General features: G+C 48.2%; 1 protein-coding gene across 1 annotated transcript; it reads left to right on the forward strand.

Annotated features, from left to right (window-relative positions):
- Window positions 1–1,252: 1,252 nt before the first annotated feature.
- Window positions 1,253–22,130, forward strand: FSCN3 (fascin actin-bundling protein 3). Its single transcript, XM_083461686.1, has 7 exons — window positions 1,253–1,519; window positions 13,515–14,211; window positions 14,741–14,859; window positions 15,063–15,222; window positions 16,639–16,809; window positions 18,103–18,319; window positions 21,829–22,130. Exons 1-6 carry the CDS (start codon window positions 1,421–1,423, stop codon window positions 18,306–18,308), a joined length of 1,452 nt encoding a protein of 483 aa, XP_083317812.1. The 5' UTR covers window positions 1,253–1,420; the 3' UTR covers window positions 18,309–18,319; window positions 21,829–22,130.
- The last annotated feature ends 471 nt before the right edge of the window (window positions 22,131–22,601 follow it).

Here is a 22,601-nt window from a genome sequence, read left to right on the forward strand (position 1 = left end):
CTGATTTCCTTCAGAATGGAGAGGTTGGATCTTCTTACGGTCCATGGGACTCTCAAGAGTCTCCTCCAGCACCAGAATTCAAAAGCATCAATTCTTTGGCGATCAGCGTTCATAGAATCATAGAATCCTAGAGTTGGAAGAGACCACAAGGGCCATGGAGTCCAACCCCCTGCCAAGCAGGAAACACCATCAGAGCACTCCTGACATATGGTTGTCAAGCCTCTGCTTAAAGACCTCCAGAGAAGGAGACTCCACCACACTCCTTGGCAGCAAATTCCACTGTCGAACAGCTCTTACTGTCAGGAAGTTCTTCCTAATGTTTAGGTGGAATCTTCTTTCTTGTAGTTTGGATCCATTGCTCCGTGTCCGCTTCTCTGGAGCAGCAGAAAACAACCTTTCTCCCTCCTCTATATGACATCCTTTTATACATTTGAACATGGCTATCATATCACCCCTTAACCTCCTCTTCTCCAGGCTAAACATGCCCAGCTCCCTTAGCCGTTCCTCATAAGGCATCGTTTCCAGACCTTTGACCATTTTGGTTGCCCTCCTCTGGACACGTTCCAGTTTGTCAGTGTCCTTCTTGAATTGTGGTGCCCAGAACTGGACACAGTACTCCAGGTGAGGTCTGACCAGAGCAGAATACAGTGGCACTATTACTTCCCTTGATCTAGATGCTATACTGCTATTGATGCAGCCCAGAATTGCATTGGCTTTTTTAGCTGCCGCGTCACACTGTTGGCTCATGTCAAGCGTTCTTATTTAGGTGTTTTTTATATACAGTGGACTATTTACAGGAACAGGACACGGATCTTTTGCTAGCTCTCTCTGACACGACTCACAACTCCTACACTGACACAGAACAACTGAACACTGAACTCTGAACTAACACATTCCAGTTAGTAGGCCATTAATTATCACTCCCTTGAGAGAGCTTGACCAGTCAGGGAGCTGTCCCCATGCCTCTGTTATCACCAGGCAGACTTACTCCTTCAGATTGCCTTCTGGCTGTCTGCCAAACATTAATTGGCTCTGTGTGAGTAGCTGCACGTACACAGTTTCCCAACAACCATGACTTCCCTTGACCTGGACACTATCTGTGGATGCAACCTAGAATAGCATTAGCCTTTTTTGCTGCTGCATCACACTGTTGGCTCGTGTTCAGCCTGTGGTCCACCAAGACCCCTCCATCCTTTCTGAGGTCACAAAGGCCAGACTTGCCATGGAGCTTCTCCCCTTGGAATCCTGGGCCGGCGTCTCCCGCAGGGAGAAGAACCTCTTCCTCTCTTCCTCCCCCCTCCCCAGCGCCCTCAAAGCCTCTCCCATGGCCCAGCCGGCCAGTCGGTGGGCAGCGCAAGGTCCAAAGCGGGGGCCGGCCTGTTGCTGATGCCCTCGGTAGCTCTGCCCCTCCTGCGCAGCCATGCAGATTGGGTTGGTCAACTGGACAGGCGGGTATCTGACTGGGGAATGCTATGGCGACGGCGTCAGCGTCTTGGGAAACTCACTGGGGAAGAAACAGGTATCTCTCCCCCCCCCCCCGGAAGCCTCAAGTGATGCTTAATTTTCTCTATTTGAGTTCTGTTCCAGAATGAGTGCTATCAGCCAGTGTCAGATTTGGGGCTGCTTTCCACTCAATTGCAATGGTCAGGCATGTCCAAAGTCCGTTTTGGGGGGCTAATCTGGTTGGTTTAATCTGGCCCCTGTGGCAGTTTATTTCCTGGGGGTAAAATCCTTTATAAAGTTCAACAACTTCAATTCGGAAAAAAAGGTCAACAACTTTGGCCGGCCCCCGACACATGTTCACTTCATCACATCTGGCCCTCTTTGAAAAAAGTTTGGACAGACACCCCTGCTAATGGCTATCTATGCTGCCAAGGTCATATATGACCGGTTCTTCTGACTATCTATCTTATCTATGTTAATACCATCAAAAAACAGTGCTTAGTTTCTGTAGCAGGAACCCCCCCACCCCAATCATTCTGTTTGCACAAACTTCACACACACTCACACTCACACACTACATACGCCACATTTCTGTTATAAATTCATAGAAAATCAACCATACATCGGATTTGCACTGTTCCATTTTATTTTACTCCATGTGACAAGGACTATCAAAGGGGGGGTGGCTTGGTTTCGGGTCAGCCATAATCCCTTCACCATCCCAGCACATCCACAGGAGCCCTGCCCAGTTGCTATGTCAACCCTGATAATCCCAGACAGAAGACAATCAAAATCACAAAGAACAGTGGATTCACCACAGGCTGAAACAAAGGACGATGATCAGATCTTCCCTCTGGGGGCAGGAAACTGCAAACTCCCCATTGTCACCTGGAAAGTACTCATGGGGAGGGGGAAAGGAGGAACCAGCTGGGTGACAGGACACTCAGGTTACCACCACAACTCCTCCCTCAACCCCTCCTTTCTGTAATGTATGCATGATGTTTCTGGGGGTGGGCTTGACCTAGAGGATGGGAATTTCAAAAGTTTTTATAAGGTCTTGCAGCCCATTGTTCTGGGTCTTTCCTCTCTCTTGCTAGTGAGGGGAACACCCTGTTGCAACAGTTCAATAAAGGCCAAGCCTACAGGCTGCTGTTTTGGAACAGGGAAAGGAACAGGGCTTTCAGGTCGGGCGAGGTGCAGCTTTACAGTGTGGCAAGAGCAAACTTGAAGAGGGGTATTCGACGGGCAAAACTGGATTATAGGCAGAGGATTGAGGATAATTTAAGGAGCAACAACATAAGACAGATGTGGCAGGGGATTCAGCATATTACCAACTACAAACCTAACCTTGGCGCTGTCGACGGTGTTACGGCTAAAATCTGGGTGCGGGGTTACTCTGCCACCCAGCTCATCGGACTAAGTCCGTGGGTCCCTGCGGAAGAAAATGAGCTCAGCCGGACACAGGAGCAAACTGCAGAAGGTCCAAGTTTATTGCGCAACAGGTTCAAGGCGAGATTGAACCCAGAGTAAGGGGTGACATGAACTTTTGAAATTTCCCTCCATATCCCAGAATACAGTGCAAAATACATCCCAGTTACATCATGAATACATTAAGAAGAGGTTGGGTTACACAGATTAACATATGGAGGAGGGAGGGGTGAATATGCAGAGAGCTGGAGATATGCGCAGATAAGCACATCCTGAGAAGGCAATGGTCCATGTTTGCATAGTCTGTCACCTGGCATCGCCTGGAGGAAGGGTTTGGCAGAGTGATTTTGACTGGATTACTTGAGAGATTATGGAGGACAGGGGAGGGGTGATGGAGTCCTAGAGAAATTGAGCAAATATATTGTAGTGAAGAAGACATGCCCCCCCCCTCCGTAACAGTCCCCCATTCGGAGATAGATTTGCATTAAAGTTCTGTAAGAACTTGCAAATCTTTTCTCCGCACCCTAAATCTCGGTGAATGGGATGTGTGGCTTTATGCAAACCTGAAAGGGACTTAGATATCATGCTGCTTTAAGGATATTTGCACAGAAATATAATGGTGTAACAGTGCACATAGTTAGACATAGGATATCACGTAAATTAATACTTTGTTGCTCAGTTACTTGTGGTATTCTAGCACCTTGGAAGAAATATTTTCTCAATAGTGATCTATGCTTTACATTTAGGCAGGAAGGTCCACTAATGACTGCAAAGTGCAGTTTGCTTCCCCCCCCTCCCCGCCATTTGTGTGTTCTCAGGTGTCAAGGCAGCTCTTCTGTGGTCTCACATCGGCATGGTGTCGCAGTAGTGGCAATCCCTGCTGAATCCACTTAGGGCTTTCATATTTATCATGTAGCCTGGTACCCACCACAGCTGGCACAGGTTTCGGACACGTCCTGAGAGAAATGTCTTTGCCTTGGCCAAAATCCATGGGATTTCTTATTATTATTACAGGCTCTGGTCTTGTAGTCCTGGGAAGTTGCTCACTTGCACTTTAAGGACCAAAAAGCTAATTGCAGCCTGGATACACTTGCCCAATTCAAACTGAGTCCAATTTGAATTTATGTGCCCATGGTTCTCAACTTTTCAAACCAATCTGTTAAAAGAAAACCATTCTTAAAAGGGGCACTTTGTCCAAATAAGTCAATTTAACTCTATAAGGGATCATTCCTGCTAAACCAAAGCATATCCACCTTCATGTACCTGGTGTTTTATGGATCCAGAAGTTTGTCATTGGCAAAACGAGGTTTAACACATATTAAAATGGATAGGGAAAGTTGGCAGAGTGCCAGGTGGAACAATGTGGTTATAAATTGATCTAAACATTGGACTACACAATAGTGTGAGCTATTAGAAAGTATAAAATGCATGAGAATTCTCCATTGGTGTGTAAGCAATAAGACATTAAACATAAAACAGTTACACACAATAAATTGCCCCCCATTGTGGAAATCACACTGTCAGACACATTTCAACATTCTTACATAATAACACATAATACAAAACAAAATAATTAAATATCTGTTGCATATCTTGACACAATTGTGATCTTTTACGTATGTATCTTTTGAATCCTGGAGCAGAGGCTTGAGGTTCAAAAGTGGGAAAATGTCCTTGCAATTCAACTCCTCCCCCCTTTGTCAGCCCCCCCCCCCCGTCAGTCTATATCATTTTAAAGAGATAGCTGTGGGCACTTTGAAAACTCTGTTGTTGCTGGTCTTGTGATGGGTTGACTGAGTTGAGTGGTTGTTGCTGCTTTTCATCATTGCACATCTGTAGAAGTGATATCCTGTAAGGGGCAGGGTTTTGGGGCGACTTAGAAACACAGTTAGACAAGAAAGGGGCAAAAGGCAAAAAGGATGTCCTCCAGTTTCCATGGGAAGCTGCAAATAATAACAATCTTAGTGGATTAAACATTTTATTCATTATCACATTTCCATATAATTACTGTTATTATCTGCTAAGTTTGTTTGCTTTCCTTCACTTAATTTTTGTTGTTGTTGTTCTTTTCATATTATAAAATAAGAAATTACTCCACATGTATAGAAAGAGAACTGTAAAAAATACAAAGGTTAAAAAATAAAAAGAAAGCAAAAAAATTAGATTACCAGTTAGATGGAAATGGACTTGACACAAAGACATCAGATTCAGAAAATAACTATTATTAAATAGTACAAAGATATTATCAAAACCACACATATTACTACTGGACTGAAAAAAAATGGAAAAACAATGGGGAAAACTTAAAATTCACCATGTGCTATCCAATAAAAGAACTTCATGAGACTGACTTTCAACATGTGATGAACATGTCCCCCAAAGTAAAACACAAACACACAAAATGAGCTATGAGGAACCAAAAATAAATAAATGCTAAGACACACAATTAATAAGTAACCTGAAGTAATCTGTTTTGGCATTCTAACACCCCAACTGAAAAGAAAAGTGTTTCTTGATGTGACATCAGCTGTAATGTTAATTGCGGAATACTGGGAAATGAGTTAATACCAATAAAATGAATGGCAATTTAAAGTTGTGCAGGTACCTTGCAGTAGCCAAAATGACAGAATTAGTAAGAAATGCTCAGGCCAAAGGTAAACAAGTACCATTCCACAAACAATGTTTGGTTGTGGTTCGATTAACTTCATAGACATCATGGAGAAACTGATTAAATAAATGAAAACAGATTATTTGTAACTTAAAAAAAAATGTCAAAGGCACAAAGAGATAGAGGTCACTAATACAGCAGGGATTCAGACTTGTTTCACAGAACAGAAAGAAAGTTGCTGTTTGGCTTTAAGGGAAGAAGGAAGAAAAGAAATACAATTACTTTTTATAGAGTATTTAAATCACTGTTTGCATCCCCTCTTTATCATTTGTGCTGTGGGAGAAAAGAAAGGACACTCTGTTAAAAAGGAAAATTATTTCATGTGAGAGGTCTGTCAGGAAATGCTGTTCCTAAAATGTATAGGCATATACACATACACACACACACACACAAGAAAACTGTTATAAAATTTAAATCCCATGGGGGGGGGGGAACTACTCAAGAGAGGAACTCACAGTGGGAGTGCTTTGATATTTACCTGTGAAAAGAATTTGGCATGTCCAGTACTTAACTCTATTGTCTTAAGTAGCCCTGGAGCAAAACACATTAAGGATGATTTCACTCAATGGTTCCAAGTTTTACATAAGGAAATTTGTATAGGTTTCATGCTCTCCAAACCTTCTCTCTCCCCCCTCCTTTCTCTCGCTCTCTTTTTTTTTTAAAGCTGATCTAGCCTCTGTGCATGTGCAGAGTTCATGTCTCAGCAAACCTTTTATACCATTGAAAATGTTGCATCTTTTGGCTCAATTAGAATAAGGAAGGGAAAGGTAAGGAGTAGATTTTAAAAATAGGGTTAGATTTTAAAACAAAAAAGAGAAACTCAGCAATTCAAGTATTCACCATTCAGCCCAAGCAAAGGAGTGCTTCCTTTATGTACAGGAAAGGGCTATCATTATTGGTCATTTTAGCTGGTCATTCGCGGAACAATCAACCGCTCTCTTATTTATGAGTAAAAATGGCCAGGTAAGGAGTAGATTTTAAAAATAGGGTTAGATTTTAAAACAAAAAAGAGAAACTCAGCAATTCAAGTATTCACCATTCAGCCCATGCAAACGAGACTGCTTCCTTTATGTACAGGAAAGGGCTAATATCCCTCTGGCCATTCGCGGAACAATCAACCGCTCTCTTATTTATGAGTAAAAATGGCCAGAGAGTTAGAATTCATAGGATTTTTTATTTAATTTTTAACATTCTCAGTCATGGTCAAGGCTAATTCTACTTAACTATATGAATTTTTATGTGCTTAAACTTTGAGTAGACTTTTAAGTCTGATTTTTGTAAATAATAGACAAAATGATAAACACTGTAATCACTTAAATGCCTGATATCACCAGTTCTGCTTCAAACATCACGAGCAAATCTGGGCTGAATTTCAACACATCAGCTACAAATTGGGAAAGTTGAAAGGGACCTGGGGTCATCTAGTCCAACCCTAAAATACAGGGTTCATAGCAAGATTTGTACTACCAGAGAGACACACACATACTTATGTACACAGACACAACTGGGGAAGAGACCACAAGCCATGCGCCTATCATGTACTAAGGAAGAGGAAAATAAAAGTACATAACTTTACACAGAACCCTTTTTGCAGATCTTGAGATAGTTTGAGTGAGTTTGAAATGATATTTAAGGAAGATTGAAGTGAACAGTTTTCGTAAGATAGGGAGAGGATCTCTTATAAAGCACAGTTAAAGCAGCCCTAGATTTGATTTTTTTTTTTAAGGGAATACACGAGTGTTGCCCCCCTCCCCTCTTTGCAGTTTCCTTTAAAGGAAGCTTACTCGGGAGTAAATTTACCTGGCACAGAAGCAAGAAGGGAGAAAACAACTGAAAGAGGCAGAGTGAAACAAGGGGGGGGGCATTTTCTAACAAAAGAGGCCATGAAGTCTTATAGAGACTGATATCAGGAGCCTTACAATAACTCTTCTGTCCAACCAAATCAAAGTTAAAACTGGATTCAAATATTTTTCTTAGAATGAACACCATACTTTTATAGGCATATGCTTAATGAAGTACATACACTGCATTTTAGCTTGAGAGAGCAGTTGGCTCAACTAGGCTTTTGCAGCAGAAACATTAGGTTATCAGCACCTTCCAAAATAAGACTGTAGACTCACAATCTCAAAAGTTGGGGCAAAGCAAGAGGTGGGGTAAACATTTGCACACTTCATTCTCAATTTTTGTCTTATTTAGGACTGCTAAGATCCAGCATGGCTTCCTTAGATTTAAATTTTGAAGCAAGCTTGCAGTTTAAACTATGCACACTTAAGAAAGGCAGTCTGCCAGAGACAGAAGGAACAGACAACACACATAACAGACAACATGTAAACATACATATTCTCATATATGTATTAACAGACAACACACATAACAGACAACATGTAAACATGTAAACATATATATTCTCATCCTTTAGTTGGTTATTGCAAGGAGTTGGGCCACTACCTTTGGCTTCATTAAGTGAAATTAGTAGGAAGGTCCCACATGGTTTTATGAGCCTCCTTGCCTCTTCAAACACACCACCAGTTAATCAAACTGGTAGGGCTCACAACGCTTGGTTGACTGGGTACCCCTTTATAGATGCATGCGTTGCTGTTGTTGCTTTTTTTGCTTTTTCCTTTTTGGGGGGGTGTCTGGGATAGAGAAGGGGGAAAGAGAGGGGCTGATTAGGATTGGTATGTCTAGGGGTTTGGTATGCTTAGTACAGGGACGTATAGTAAAGAGGAGAAGGGGCTTCTAGTTGCCTGGCAACTTCCTTAGTGGGTTTTAGAGAGCTCTAGCTATCTGGTTCCTTGCGTTCCCTTTCCTATTTCCTTATTTCCTATTTCCTTATTTCCTTATTTCCTATAACCTGGGGTCTCTTTCCACTCTGCCGGTCCTGCCCAATTCCTCATGGGCTATCCCTCCTGGCAACCTCCTACCTATCGTCACATCTCAGAAAAAGGGGGCCCTACTGGACGCCCGCGCCATGCGGTGCCAGATCGGGTGGTCCCTGGATAGAATTTCGAACTGAAAATCCCCCTTGCTTTTGGAAGCGGGCTCACGCACGATACACGTGTTACGTGGCACCGACCAGTGCGGCTGGGATTGGGATAGAAAGCAAGACCACTTCCCGCCCCCTTGCCGGGCGCTAGAGAAGTTCGGAAAGAGAGCTCCAACCCCTTGCTTTCAACTGGGATGTCCATTGCGGAGAGTCGGCTGTCTTTCAAGTCGGGTCTCTCCGTCTTACTTTCGGGCTCCCAATTGGTGCGGCTGGCTGGAGATTTTAAGGAAAAGAGAAAGAGCTCAGAACCCCCCTTTCGGGTTGAGCAGCGGTCCCCGGTCTCTCTCACTAACCGGACCAAGAGAAAGGCAAGAAGGAGCGATAGAGAGGAGGGCAGAGAATTCAGTTGCCAGGAGATTCCACCCCCTTCCCACCAGTGCACTGGATTTCTTTTCCTATACTCACGCGTCTTCAATGTTGATCCCGGGATCGATGAATAAGCCGGCTGGATCCCTCTTTTGCTCCCCGGCTGAACTCCTAGGGCTTTCGATTACCGCCCAGAAGATGGCTGGGGGTCCAAAAGGATCTTCCCAGGCAAAATGGCCTGGAGCCGGCTGAAGATTTCGGGGCCCCCAGTCAGCAGCTCGGGAGAACCGCAAGCCCCACGTTGGGCGCCAACTGTTACGGCTAAAATCTGGGTGCGGGGTTACTCTGCCACCCAGCTCATCGGACTAAGTCCGTGGGTCCCTGCGGAAGAAAATGAGCTCAGCCGGACACAGGAGCAAACTGCAGAAGGTCCAAGTTTATTGCGCAACAGGTTCAAGGCGAGATTGAACCCAGAGTAAGGGGTGACATGAACTTTTGAAATTTCCCTCCATATCCCAGAATACAGTGCAAAATACATCCCAGTTACATCATGAATACATTAAGAAGAGGTTGGGTTACACAGATTAACATATGGAGGAGGGAGGGGGGAATATGCAGAGCTGGAGATATGCGCAGATAAGCACATCCTGAGAAGGCAATGGTCCATGTTTGCATAGTCTGTCACCTGGCATCGCCTGGAGGAAGGGTTTGGCAGAGTGATTTTGACTGGATTACTTGAGAGATTATGGAGGACAGGGGAGGGGTGATGGAGTCCTAGAGAAATTGAGCAAATATATTGTAGTGAAGAAGACATGCCCCCCCCTCCGTAACAACGGTGACCCTTTGCTGGCGGAGGAGCTTAACCTCTTCTTTGCTCGCTTCGAGAAGGAGCCACCTGAGACGCCGGTATTACAGCCACCAGCCCATAGGGGCCCCTCATTCACTGTAGAGGAGCACGAGGTGAGACAAGTATTGAGGATGGTGAATCCGAGGAAGGCGGCTGGACCTGATGGCATCACCGGAAAGGTGTTGAAGGGCTGTGCGGATCAGCTGGCGAGGGTCTTTACTAATATCTTCAACAAGTCCTTACACCAGTCTATTGTCCCACCCTGCCTGAAGTCGTCAACTATTGTCCCTCTGCCTAAAAAATCCACAATTAGTAGTTTGAATGACTACAGACCAGTTGCACTGACTCCAATCATCATGAAGTGTTTTGAGAAACTGGTGCGTCGTCATATTATTTCCTGTCTTCCATCAACTTTTGACAACTACCAGTTTGCATACAGGGCAAATAGATCCACAGAAGACGCTATCACCATCACTCTCCATGCTGCTCTGTCCCATCTGGAGCAGCCGGGGAATTATGTGAGGCTGCTGTTTGTGGATTTTAGCTCTGCTTTTAACACTATCCTCCCCCATAGACTGGTGTCCAAGCTAGAGACGATTGGACTCCCCAACTCCACCTGTCTCTGGGTTTTGGATTTTTTGTCAGAACGTTCTCAGAGGGTTAGAGTAGGGTCACATGTGTCCACAGCCCTTAGCCTTAGCACCGGCTCACCACAGGGTTGCGTGTTGAGTCCCCTGCTCTATGCTCTCTATACGTATGACTGTTCAGCCATCTACTCCAGCAACAAAATCATCAAGTTTGCTGATGATACTACGGTGGTGGGGCTCATTTCAGGAGGGGATGAGTCCGCCTATCGGGACGAGGTGGAGCAGCTCTGTGTTTGGTGTGGAGAGAACAATCTGGCTCTTAATACGGCTAAGACCAAGGAATTGGTGGTGGATTACAGGAAAAAAAAGGCGGACATTCAGCCCTTGTATATCAACGGGGAACGGGTGGAGAGGGTGGCGGAATTCAGGTTTTTGGGAGTGACTATGGATCAGGGCATGACTTGGAGCGCACATACCACTGCTCTGGTGAAGAAGGCCCAGCAGAGAATTTATTTCCTCAGACTTTTAAAAAAGAACAATCTGAGTGAGAGACTGCTGGTGTCCTTCTACCGAGGCTCCATAGAGAGCATACTTACATACTGTATTTGTGCTTGGTTCTCCAGTTGTACAGCTAGGGAGAGGAAGGTGCTCCAGAAGGTCATAACCACAGCCCAAAGGATTATTGGGCACCCTCTCCCACCTTTGGAAGAACTGTACGGTTCCCGTTGCCTTAGGAAAGCAAACAACATCCTGCAGGATCCATCTCACCCGGGATACAGTCTGTTTGCACTACTGCCTTCTGGCAGGAGGTATAGAAACATCAAGTCAAGGACAAATAGACTGAAAAATAGTTTCTATCCAAGAGCTGTGGCCTTGTTGAATGCTGTAACTCGATAGTGAGACCTGGGAGTTTGATGGGTGTGGGTGTGGTTGGAAGGTGGTTTGTTTGGTTGTTGCTGTTGTTTTGCTTTTGTTGTTTTTAAGGGATGGCATCCAATTTCGTTGCACTGGTGCAATGTTGCACTAGTGTAATGACAATAAAGAATCTATCTATCTATCTATCTTCAATAAAGGCCAAGCCTACAGGCTGCTGTTTTGCTCCATGTTATCCTGGTTGGTGTCTTTGTTTTGTCCAAGAGAGCCCTCAGATTTTTCCGTTAACAGTTTCCTTTTCAGTTGCTGTTTTATACGATACGATAATCTTTATTGTCATTGTCCCATACAGAACAATGAAATTGAAAAAATCTACATCAGATATTCAAAAACCCACAAGCCAGCTATCCCAGCCTGGTTAGCCCCTAAAAACTCTGATACCCCATAACTGAATACAATATACTCACATAAAGACTACCTTAGTAAAGGTAAAGGGACCCCTGACCATTAGGTCCAGTCATGGCCGACTCTGGGGTTGCAGCGCTCATCTTGCTTTACTGGCCGAGGGAGCCGGCGTACAGCTTCCGGGTCATGTGGCCAGCATGACTAAGTCGCTTCTGGTGAGCCAGAGCAGTGCACGGAAATGCTGTTTACCTTCCCGCCGGAGTGGTACCTATTTATCTACCTGCACTTTTGATGTGCTTTCGAACTGCTAAGTGAGCAGGAAAGACTGCCTTACACTGTGTTTAAAAACCAAAATCGCATTTGGATAGAAACTGTTTCTCAGGCTCTAGTCCTGGTCTTTATAACCCTGTATCTTCTTCCAGAAGGCAGAAGCTGAAAGAGATAATTTCCGGGGTGCGCACTGTCCTGCGCTATCTCTGCAGCTTTCCTATGGCACCTGGAAGCGTAGATTTGATCCAAGGTGGGAAGAGTGCACCCAGTTATCCTCTCTGCAGTCTTTACAACCCTGGACAGCATTGTTTTTTCCCTGACCGTGCAGCTCCCAAACCACACACAGAGACCATAATTATAATAATAATTTAATAATAATTTATTATTTATGCACCACCCATTTGGCTCGGTTTCCCCAGCCACTCTGCCCAGCTCCCAACAGAATTAAAAGCACAACAGAACATCAAACATTAAAAGCTTCCCTAAACAGGGCTGCCTTCAGATGCTTTCTAAATTTTGTTAATGTTGTTAATATTGTTCTATGGATGATGAGTGCTGTAACATTTCTGACTTCTGTCGTAACGGTGCTGTTTAGCTTATTTCTTTAGTTGCTTTGTTAATAGCGTTTCATCGATTGTTTTGCCGATGGTTTGTTAATTGTTCTGTATGATTTGTGTTATATTTGTGATTTATTGCTTGTAAGCCACTTTGCGATTTGTGCGAATAATAATAATAATAATAATTTATTATTTATACCCCGCCCATCTGGCTGGGCCTCCCCAGCCACTCTGGGCGGCTTCCATAAAAACCAAAAATACACTAAAATGTCACATGTTAAAAACTTCCCTGAACAGGGCTGCCTTAAGATGTCTTCTGAATGTCAGGTAGTTGTTTATCGCTTTGACATCTGCTGGAAGGGCGTTCCACAGGGCGGGCGCCACTACCGAGAAGGCCCTCTGCCTGGCGCAGAAATATGATAAATCAGACCAAAAATTTATCGAGGACTGGGGGAAATTTACAGAATATCTGAAAAATATATGTGATGTACAGACAACGCTTGTTGGTTTTGAAGAGACTCTGTGAAATAGTAAGAAATACTACAAAAAAGAGAGTAAGAGGAAAAGGAGTGGGGAAAGGCAATATCATGTTTAGAAATGCGTCAGTAAATAGAAATTTTTCGAAAGATTGACAGAGAAACTGAGGGAAGTCAAAAATTGAAGCATGAGTGTAAAACAATTTGTTGATTGTATAAAACTTGTTTGGAAAATGAATAAAAATTATTTTAAAAAAAGAAAGAAATATGATAAATCAGCCCAGAGAAATACCCAGGGACATTTCTTTGGGATCTGTTATGTACTGAGTTGAACAGGATCCAAAAGGCAACAGTCTGATTGGTCCACAGGAGCCACCCAATCCAGCTCCAGGTGGAAGTGAATCTGCAACCTGATTGGTCTACAGGAGAATCCTGGAATTAGCCAATCACATGGGGCCCATTGTGTAAATAATGTATATAAAGCAAACATTCTGGGGGAACGCCCATTCCTCCTCACCACTATGAGCTGAATAAATAGCATGAAATCCACTCTCAACTCCGAGTATATTTCAGGATCCCTGCTGACCTGCCCCTCTCGCCCCCTGCAGACCTGGGACCTGGAGGTGACCACGAAGCCCGGGAAGCTGACGGTGGCCGTGCTGAGGGGCCACCAAGGGCGCTGCCTCCTGGTGGACGCGGATGGCACCGTCCGGTGCGGTCACCCGGCCTCGGGGCGGCAGAGCGAGTTTGTGCTGGAGGTGCACTCCAGCGGGGCCTGGAGCCTCCAGCACCTGGAGAGCAAGAAGTTCCTGGAGTCGGACGGGGAGGACGTCTTCTGCGTCTGCAGAGAGCTGACGCGGCGCCACATGTGGATGCCCCAGCTGGCCATGCACGCGCACGTGGTCCTCTTCAACCCCAGCAGCCGGCTGTACGCGCGGACCGACCCCGAGCTGAACCGCGTCTGGGTGGACACGCCGGTGCCTTACTGCGAGGAGTGCGGCTTCGTCCTGCGGCTGCGCTGCGGCGTCTGCCACCTGGAGACGTCCAACCACAAGTTCGTCTCCCGGCTGGAGAAGCTGGCCAAGAAGCCCTCGGCCGAGACGGCCTTCCACCTGAACCTGAGGCCCGGCTGCCTGGCCTTCCTGACCGACAGGGAGGGCCACATCCTGTACCCGCAGGGCAGCCGGGGGCTCCTGTGCCTCGGAGACTGCCCCGAAGACAACGAGGAGTGGTTCGTCATCAAGAGGTGCCCGCAGTGGGTCAGCCTGAGAACCAGGGCCAAGAAGTACATGGGCGTCCTCTGCGGCAAGTAAACCCCGGGGGGAGCAGCAGGGCCAGGCCGGGGGCCCAGGGCCTCTTTGACTCATGTCAGGGGTGATTCAGCTCCGATTTGGGAGGGTGTGCTTGATGACCCCTGGAGGTCCCTGCCACAGTTCTCTGCTTCCATCTAGGTCAGTATTGTCAACCCTGGCTGGCAGCCACAGCTCTCCAGGGTTTAGGCAGGGTCTATTCCTGCCCTTCCTGGCCGTGGGGACTGAACCTGGAAGCTTCTGCAGAATATTAAAAACATGATAAAACATCAAACGTTAAAAACCTCCCTAAACAGGGCCGCCTTCAGAGGTCTTCTAAAAGTCAGGTAGTTGTTTATTTCCTTGACATCTGATGGGAGGGTGTTCCACAGGACTCTAGGGAAACAAGGAATGTTGTACTTGATTGCTCCAGTGGATTACATCCCACAAAATCCTGGAGAGACAATGCTGCCAGCCAGTGTCCTGAGCTAGATGAAGCCGACTCAGTGCAAGGCACCTGCTGAGCTGCTCTTCTCTCCCCTCAGACTCTGAGGTCTACGCAGGCTCCAAAAAGGCGACCCCCATGTCCACATTCCTCTTTCATGTCAGTCCCGATGCCCAAACCGTGCAGCTGAAAGACATCAACCACAAGTACCTGGCACAGGTAAGTTAGGGGCTCCTCCGCCCCCCAAAGGCTGGGTCCAGGGTCCCTGTGAGGGCCAGGAGTTCCCAGCCCCATAGCCAAATGGTGGAGGGGCACGTTGCTATTGTCCCAAAGAGCATTACCACCTGCTATATCGGGGGACGGGGACTTTCAGTGGCTGGTTTTCTCTCCTCACCCCCGCTGACCTGGTCTTCTCTCCCCAGAGGGAGTTCCAGAGTGTGATGGCCGATGGCTGTAGCAAAGAACCTGAGACCCATTTCAGCATCCTGTGGCATTATGGGAAAATCTTCCTGAGGGCGCTCAACGGCCGCTACCTGGGCACCCTCCCTATTGGGCTGGTGGTCGCCAGAGCCATGCAGCCAGGTGAGGAGAAGGGGGAGGGGGAGAGGATGAGCCACTCCCTGGAACAAGGAGGGTCTCTGGCTGGGGGAGGTGGGGCGGGAAGGAAGCATCTGTCCAGGAATCCCAAGGAAACCCCCTGACCTTATGCGATGTCTCACCTGCCCCTGCTGGAGGGTGAGGAGTCTGGCCTGGGGACCCAACTGACGTAACCCCTGTAGAAATGCAAACGGATGCTAGGAGAGAATATATTTATTAGATATTATCCTTCCTCATGTTTGTGTCATCCCTTTGCAGCTTAAAAGGGAAGCGTTTAAACCAGGGGTCAGCGACCTTTTTCAGCCGTGGGCTAGTCCACCGTCCCTCAGAGCATGTGGCGGGCTGGACTATATTTTGAAAAAGAAAAATGAACAAATTCCTATGCCCCACAAATAACCCAGAAATGCATTTTAAATAAGAGCACACATTCTATTCATGTAAAAACATACTGATTCCCGGACTGTCCATGGGCCAAACTGAGAAGGCGATTGGCCCGCATCTGGCCCCCAAGCCTTAGGTTGCCTACCCCTGGTTTAAACAATGATTATAAGCTATTTGCCAATATACTGCCTGACCGAATGAAAGGAGTTTTGGTAGAAATTCATCCTGATCAGGATGGTTTCCTACCAGGATGCCAGATGAAGGATAATATAAGAAATATAACAGATGTGATAGAATATCTGGAGGTCAGAAATGAGAAATAAGCTGCTTTAACATTTATAGATACTGAAAAGGCCTTTGATAATATTTCATGGGCCTTTATGAAGAAGATAATAGAAAAGATGAATTTTGGGATGCAAAATTCCCGCTTAAAACAATCATCACACTAACAGTCTTGAAAATATCACTTACTCAGAATACTTGTTGGAGAGTATACAGCAGAGTAATGAGATTAACAGAGACAGGCGGACTTGAAATGGCGATTCAGTTGTAAAGACATACTTTACAACGTGCCTTAAAACGGTGCCTGAGCGTTGGAGCTCCGACTTAACAAATGTTGCCCTTTTTCTGGCATGTCATAAAGAGATGGGGAAAGGGTGTGCCCAGGCAGGTAAGAGAATATATTGCTATGCCCTCCTCTGCCTGCCAGGGCACAGTGCGGGGAGCATCTCTCGCAGAGTTCTTTCTAGCAAACATGCAGGAAAGCTCTGTGAGCTTCAACTCCTATCTTGCCAAACTTGAATTGTTGGTTTGGACTACACTTTAAATACCCCACGAATCCCACCTCTTCTGGCTCTTTTGGAAAAGGGGTTCTCCTCCACCCCTAGACCTCAAAGGAAGGAGAGCAGCCCCTGTCCTCGCCAGCTGCCAAGAAAAGTCTGGACCAAAGGTCTGCTGATGCCTCAGGGACCCTGTCTCCTTGCCAGCTCCCAGCTGACCTCCTGCCCCGCTGCATTGCAGGGCCCCACGAGGAGTTTGGCCTGCGCTTGGCCAACCGCTCCTTCCTGCTGCTGCGCGGCTGCTATGGCTACGTGGGGAGCTCCTCCTGCCACGAGGCCCTGCAGTGCAACCTCCTGGAGCCCGACTGCATCGAGCTGCTGCCCTGCAAGGAGGGCATCTACCACTTCCAGAGTAGGTGAAGGGGGGAAGGAGGGGGGACATGCCAGGGGATCAGGCCCATTGCCCGTCTGGTCCAGCACCCTATTGCTCCAGAGAGGGACTCACAAGCAGGATTCGAGCTCAAGGGCAGCTCTCCCCTCCTGCTGTTTCCAGAAACCCCTACAGTCATACCTCGGGTTGAATATGCTTCATGTTGAGCGCGTTCAAGTTGCGCTCCACGACAACCCGGAAGTAACGGAGCGCGTTACTTCTGGGTTTTGCTGCTCGCGCATGCGCAGATGCTCAAAATGATGTCATGCACAGAAGCGACAAAAAGCGACACGCACATGCGCAGACGTGCCGTCGCTAGTTACATTTGCTTCTGGATGCAAACGGGGCTCCGGAACGGATCCCGTTTGTATCCAGAGGTACCAGTGTACAGTGGTACCTCGGGTTAAGTACTTAATTCATTCCGGAGGTACGTTCTTAACCTGAAACTGTTCTTAACCTGAAGCACCACTTTAGTTAATGGGGCCTCCTGCTGCTGCCGTGCCACTGGAGCACAATTTCTGTTCTCATCATGAGGCAAAGTTCTTAACCTGAAGCACTATTTCTGGGTTAGCAGAGTCTGTAACCTGAAGCATATGTAACCTGAAGCATATTTAACCTGAGGTACCACTGTATTACGAAGCATTGACTGTAGCGGCAGAGCAGAGCCATCCTGGCTACTAGCCATTGAGGGACACGGGTGGCGCTGTGGTCCAAACCACTGAGTCTCCTGGGCTTGCCGATCAGAAGGTCAGCGGTTCGAATCCCCGCAATGACGGGGTGAGCTCCCATTGCTCGGTCCCAGTTCCTGCCAACCTAGCAGTTCGAAAGCACACCAGTGCAAGTAGATAAATAGGTACTGCTGTGGCAGGAAGGTAAATGGCATTTCCGTGTGCTCTGGTTTCTGTCACGGTGTCCCGTTGCGCCAGAAGCGGTTTAGTCCTGCTGGCCACATGACCCGGAAAGCTGTCTGTGGACAAACGCCGGCTCCCTCGGCCTGAAAGCGAGATGAGCTCCGCAATCCCATAGTCGCCCTTGACTGGACTTAACCATCCAGGGGTCCTTTACCTTCACTAGCCATTGATAGCCCTCTCCCCTGTGAGTTCCTCTAATTCTGTTCTCGAGCCATCCCAATCGGTGGCCATAGTTGCCTCCCGTGGCAAGGAGTTCCACAGTCTGCATTGTGTGAAAAGGCCATTTCTTTCACCTGTCCTGAATCTCCCAACGTCCGTCTTTGTTGGACGCCCACCACTTTTCCGCCGCCGTTTTGCTTCCCAGGCCGCGGCAAGAGCTTTTGGTGCCTGACTTCGGAGGGGACCTTCAGCCCCTGGGGGAAGTTTGCCTTGAATTTCTGCGTCGAGATCCGAGGGAATAACCTCCTGGCGGTGCTGGGACCCAACGGATACTTCCTGCGTGCGGACCGGGAGGGCTGCCTGGTGGCCGACAGCGAGGAGGTGACCTGCGAGTGCCTCTGGGAGTTCTAGGCCTTGGGCAGGTGAGAAGAAGGGGGGCAGTCGCCTTGCCAGGGTTGGGGGTGGAAGAGGCGGGGGCCCGGCAGAGATGGGAGGGCAGAGAGCTGTGCGCCCCTCCCCACACCCGAGAGACTCAGCCACCAGCATAGACCCCGGACCCCACTGTGGCACCTCAGGGGGGTGAAGTTTTTGGCTCCCAGATCCACTTCCGCCTCCCTCTTGCAGGACTCCCCTGGAGGTCTCTCTGCCACCCAAAGCCCCCAGGACCACCCACTGTGTGTCAACAGAGACAGAGGCAGAGCCAGGGGTGGGGCAGTGATGTCACCCCCCCTCAGGGATGACACCTGGGGCGGTCCGCACCAGTGGCGTAGCGTGGGTTCTCAGCACCCGGGGCAAGGCAAGTAATTTGCGCCCCCTAACCCAGGGCAAGGCAAGTAATTTGCGCCCCCTAACCCAGGGCAAGGCAAGTAATTTGCGCCCCCTAACCCGTGGATTTTAGCACTCGAGTCTCTTCCGCGCCCCCCCAGATGTTGCGCCAGGTGCAGCAGGCCCCCCTGCACCCCCCACGCTACGCCACTGCACCCACCACAAGTCTTCAGGACAGCCTTCCGAAGGCTGGCGGCGGGAGGAGGTCTCTCCGCCCCACCGCCAGCCTTCAGAGGAGGTCCGAGGACAGTGGGGTTCCTGCTTCCTTGAGGAGGGCCGGCCAAACGCGCCCCCCCAAATGTTGCGCCCGGTGCGGCCAGCACCCCTGGCACCCCCCACGCTATGCCACTGGTCCGCACCCTCCCTTCCTCCGCCAGTGAACAGAGATCCGAGATCCGAACTGGTTCCTGATTTGCTACTGGGCCATGTTCAAGGTGTTACTACAATGGTACCTCAGGTTACATACGCTTCAGGTTACAGACTCCACTAACCCAGAAATAGTACCTCAGGTTAAGAACTTTGCTTCAGAATGAGAACACAAATTGCCCGGCAGCAGCGGAAGGCCCCATTAGCTAAAGTGGTGCTTCAGGTTAAGAACAGTTTCAGGTTAAGAACGGACCTCCAGAACAAATTAAGTACGTAACCAGAGGTACCACTGTATTAGTACTGTTAACAAAAGTCAGGTGTCTGCTCCGCTCTCTGCCAAGCAGTGGCAAAGCCCTTGGGGTCCCAGGCACCCACCCGGGGTCTGTGTTCCTCTGGAGGAACAGAAGATGCAGCGCAGACTGTCGTGGCTTTAAGATACATGGTTTATTCACCTACTTACACCTTCAGTCTGCAAGGAGGGAGTCCAGATCTTACAGCTTGTTCCCCAAAGCAGAGCAGCGTTTATGGGTATCAGCTCCTCCTCCTCCTCCTCCTCCTCCTCCTCCTCCTTCCTCCTCTTCTTCTTCTTCTTCTTAGAATCATAGAATCATAGAGTTGGAAGAGACCACAAGGGCCATCGAGTCCAACCCCCTGCCAAGCAGGAAACACCATCAGAGCACTCCTGACATATGGTTGTCAAGCCTCTGCTTAAAGACCTCCAAAATAGGAGACTCCACCACACTCCTTGGCAGCAAATTCCACTGTCGAACAGCTCTTACTGCCAGGAAGTTCTTCCTAATGTTTAGGTGGAATCTTCTTTCTTGTAGTTTGGATCCATTGCTCCGTGTCCGCTTCTCTGGAGCAGCAGAAAACAACCTTTCTCCCTCCTCTATGTGACATCCTTTTCTATATTTGAACATGGCTATCATATCACCCCTTAACCTCCTCTTCTCCAGGCGAAACATGCCCAGCTCCCTTAGCCGCTCCTCATAAGGCATCGTTTCCAGGCCTTTGACCATTTTGGTTGCCCTCCTCTGGACACGTTCCAGTTTGTCAGTGTCCTTCTTGAACTGTGGTGCCCAGAACTGGACACAGTACTCCAGGTGAGGTCTGACCAGAGCAGAATACAGTGGCACTATTACTTCCCTTGATCTAGATGCTATACTCCTATTGATGCAGCCCAGGATTGCATTGGCTTTTTTAGCTGCCGCGTCACACTGTTGGCTCATGTCAAGTTTGTGGTCAACCAAGACTCCTAGATCCTTTTCACATGTACTGCTCTCAAGCTCTCTTCTTCTTCTTCCCAGCAACCCCTTCTGCCTGACCCCCTTCTGCTGTCACCTTCAGCACTCAGTTACCCTGACAGCCTTTCAGACCCCTATCTCTGTCCACACCTCAGGGCACAAACTCTCTTGCATTGTTAATGCCCCTCACTTGCTCTTTAGTGTTCCTTGATGGCCAAAGCTCAGCCACAGGAATCACCCTGTAGCTTGTGCTTTGATCCTAGCATTTATTCATTTCTAAGGGGTTTTTTGGGGGGGCGGGCTCCCCATCTTAAATCTATAATAGTATTACAGTCACACCTCATGTTACGTCCGCTTCATGTTACGTTTTTTCAGGTGGCATCCCGCAGCGACCCGGAGGTACCAGAGAGGGTTACTTCTGGGTTTCGCCACTCGCACATGCACACAAGCGGCAAAACACACCGCGCACATGCACAGATATGGCGCTTCAGGTTGCGGGCTTTTCACGTTGCAAACAGGACTCCGGTACGGATCCTGTTTGCAACTGGAGCTACCACTGTATACACATTGTAATATCAGTATCATTAGTATTAGTATTTTCTATGCTATACAGTGGAACCTCAGTTTTCGAACGTAATCTGTTCTGGAAGGCTGTTCAGCTTCCAAAACATTTGAAAACTGAGGCGCAAAGGGAGAGTGTCAATTTCAATGGTGAAAACTGAAAAAACACGCAGCGGAAGCAGTTAGACTTCTGAGGCACATTTGTAAAGGGAGCAATTGCTTACTTTCAGGTTTTCGGCATTCGAAAACTGAAACGTCTGGCTTCAGAGACACTTGAAAACTGAGATTCCACTGTACAATAAAGCCCAGAAAAACTTGGGACCAGTTTCTCTGTGAGGTGGCCTGGCCCCACTTGACCCCCCATTGATTGGGGGGAAGAAGAAGAAGGAGGCAGCTCCCAACCGAAAATTAAAAACACAATACAGCATTAAACATTAAAAACTTCCCTAAGCCAGGCTGCCTTCAGATGGAACTGGAGCTCCCACGGGGGACACATAATACCCGTTTCTCATTGGTAAGAACTCACATCATTTTGTGTGGCAGCACTTCGGAACTCCCTGCCTAGTGATATCGAGAAGGCACCTTCAACTGCGTTTTTCCTGGCACCTGCTAAAAACATTTCTAACCAGGCCTGTGGAATGTGAACGTGTTTCTTCATCTGTTTTTAGTTTATTGCTGGATTCATCCTGCAAGTCTATTGAAGAGTTGCGCTTACTGACAATATTGTTTTATCCTTTTTCGTAAGCCGCTTTGAGGGGTGTGTGTGTGTTTCATATTCAAGCAGTGTTTAAATTTTGTTTAACAAATGAATTGCTGGGGGCTGGGAGCCTCGGGGTCCCATCCCAATCTGAGTCTATGGTTTTAGGAACTAAACCAGGCAGGGGTCTAGCCCCCAGTGACTCGGGGAAGGCTAACCAGGAGGTCATTGTTCACAGGTGTCTGCAGGAGAGGAGGACACGGAAACCTTGTTGGGCTGCCCAAGATGTCCGAATGCCTTGGCCTTCTCTCCGCGGCCTCATCCGGACGCATCAGCAAAAGGCTTGGAAGCAGCAGCAGCAGTGGAAAAGGAGGGGGGCTCTTCCCTCCCACCCATAAAGGGGGTCTCACCCGCTGCCATTCTCCCCCATTGAGGTGAAGGGGCAGGTGCACCCAGAGGAGGATTGGGGGCTGGGGTGTGGCTCCTCCCCCTTGCAGGGCCACTCGGGTGTCTTCTGAAAAGGAGCAAAAAGCAAAAGGACCCTGGCTTCTGTCTCTTTCAATGGGGGGGTCCAGAGAGTCAGGAAGCGGGGAAGAGGGGCGGGCAGGCGGGTGCCCGCAGGATTTATTTGGACCAAGGACAAATCCCTGAGCCCAGATGCAACACCGCCCAGCAGAGTTGCCCCAGGGCATGTGCAGAGCGTATGTCCCGCTTCAAATAGTAGTTACAACTACCAGCCCCTCCACCACCGACTTGGGGTGGGGACACTGGTGGAGGAACAGTGGGGCGCACCATCGGGGAGGGGGTACCATTGCGGCCGCACCCCGGACACATGCCGCATACCCCCCCACCATGCTGGGCGCCACGCCCCCACAGGCAACATGCCATGCTCCTGGGACGCGCGTCAGCCATGCCCCCACCTGCTATCCGCCCCCAGTGCCGGACCATGCACCTTTGCCATGGGGGGTGGGGGAGTAGGGCACCCAGCCCAGCCTCTTCTCCTCACCTCAC

This window comes from Podarcis liolepis (genome assembly GCF_965112155.1).
Source record: "Podarcis liolepis genome assembly, chromosome: 10".
In the NCBI taxonomy this organism is placed as follows: domain Eukaryota; kingdom Metazoa; phylum Chordata; class Lepidosauria; order Squamata; family Lacertidae; genus Podarcis; species Podarcis liolepis.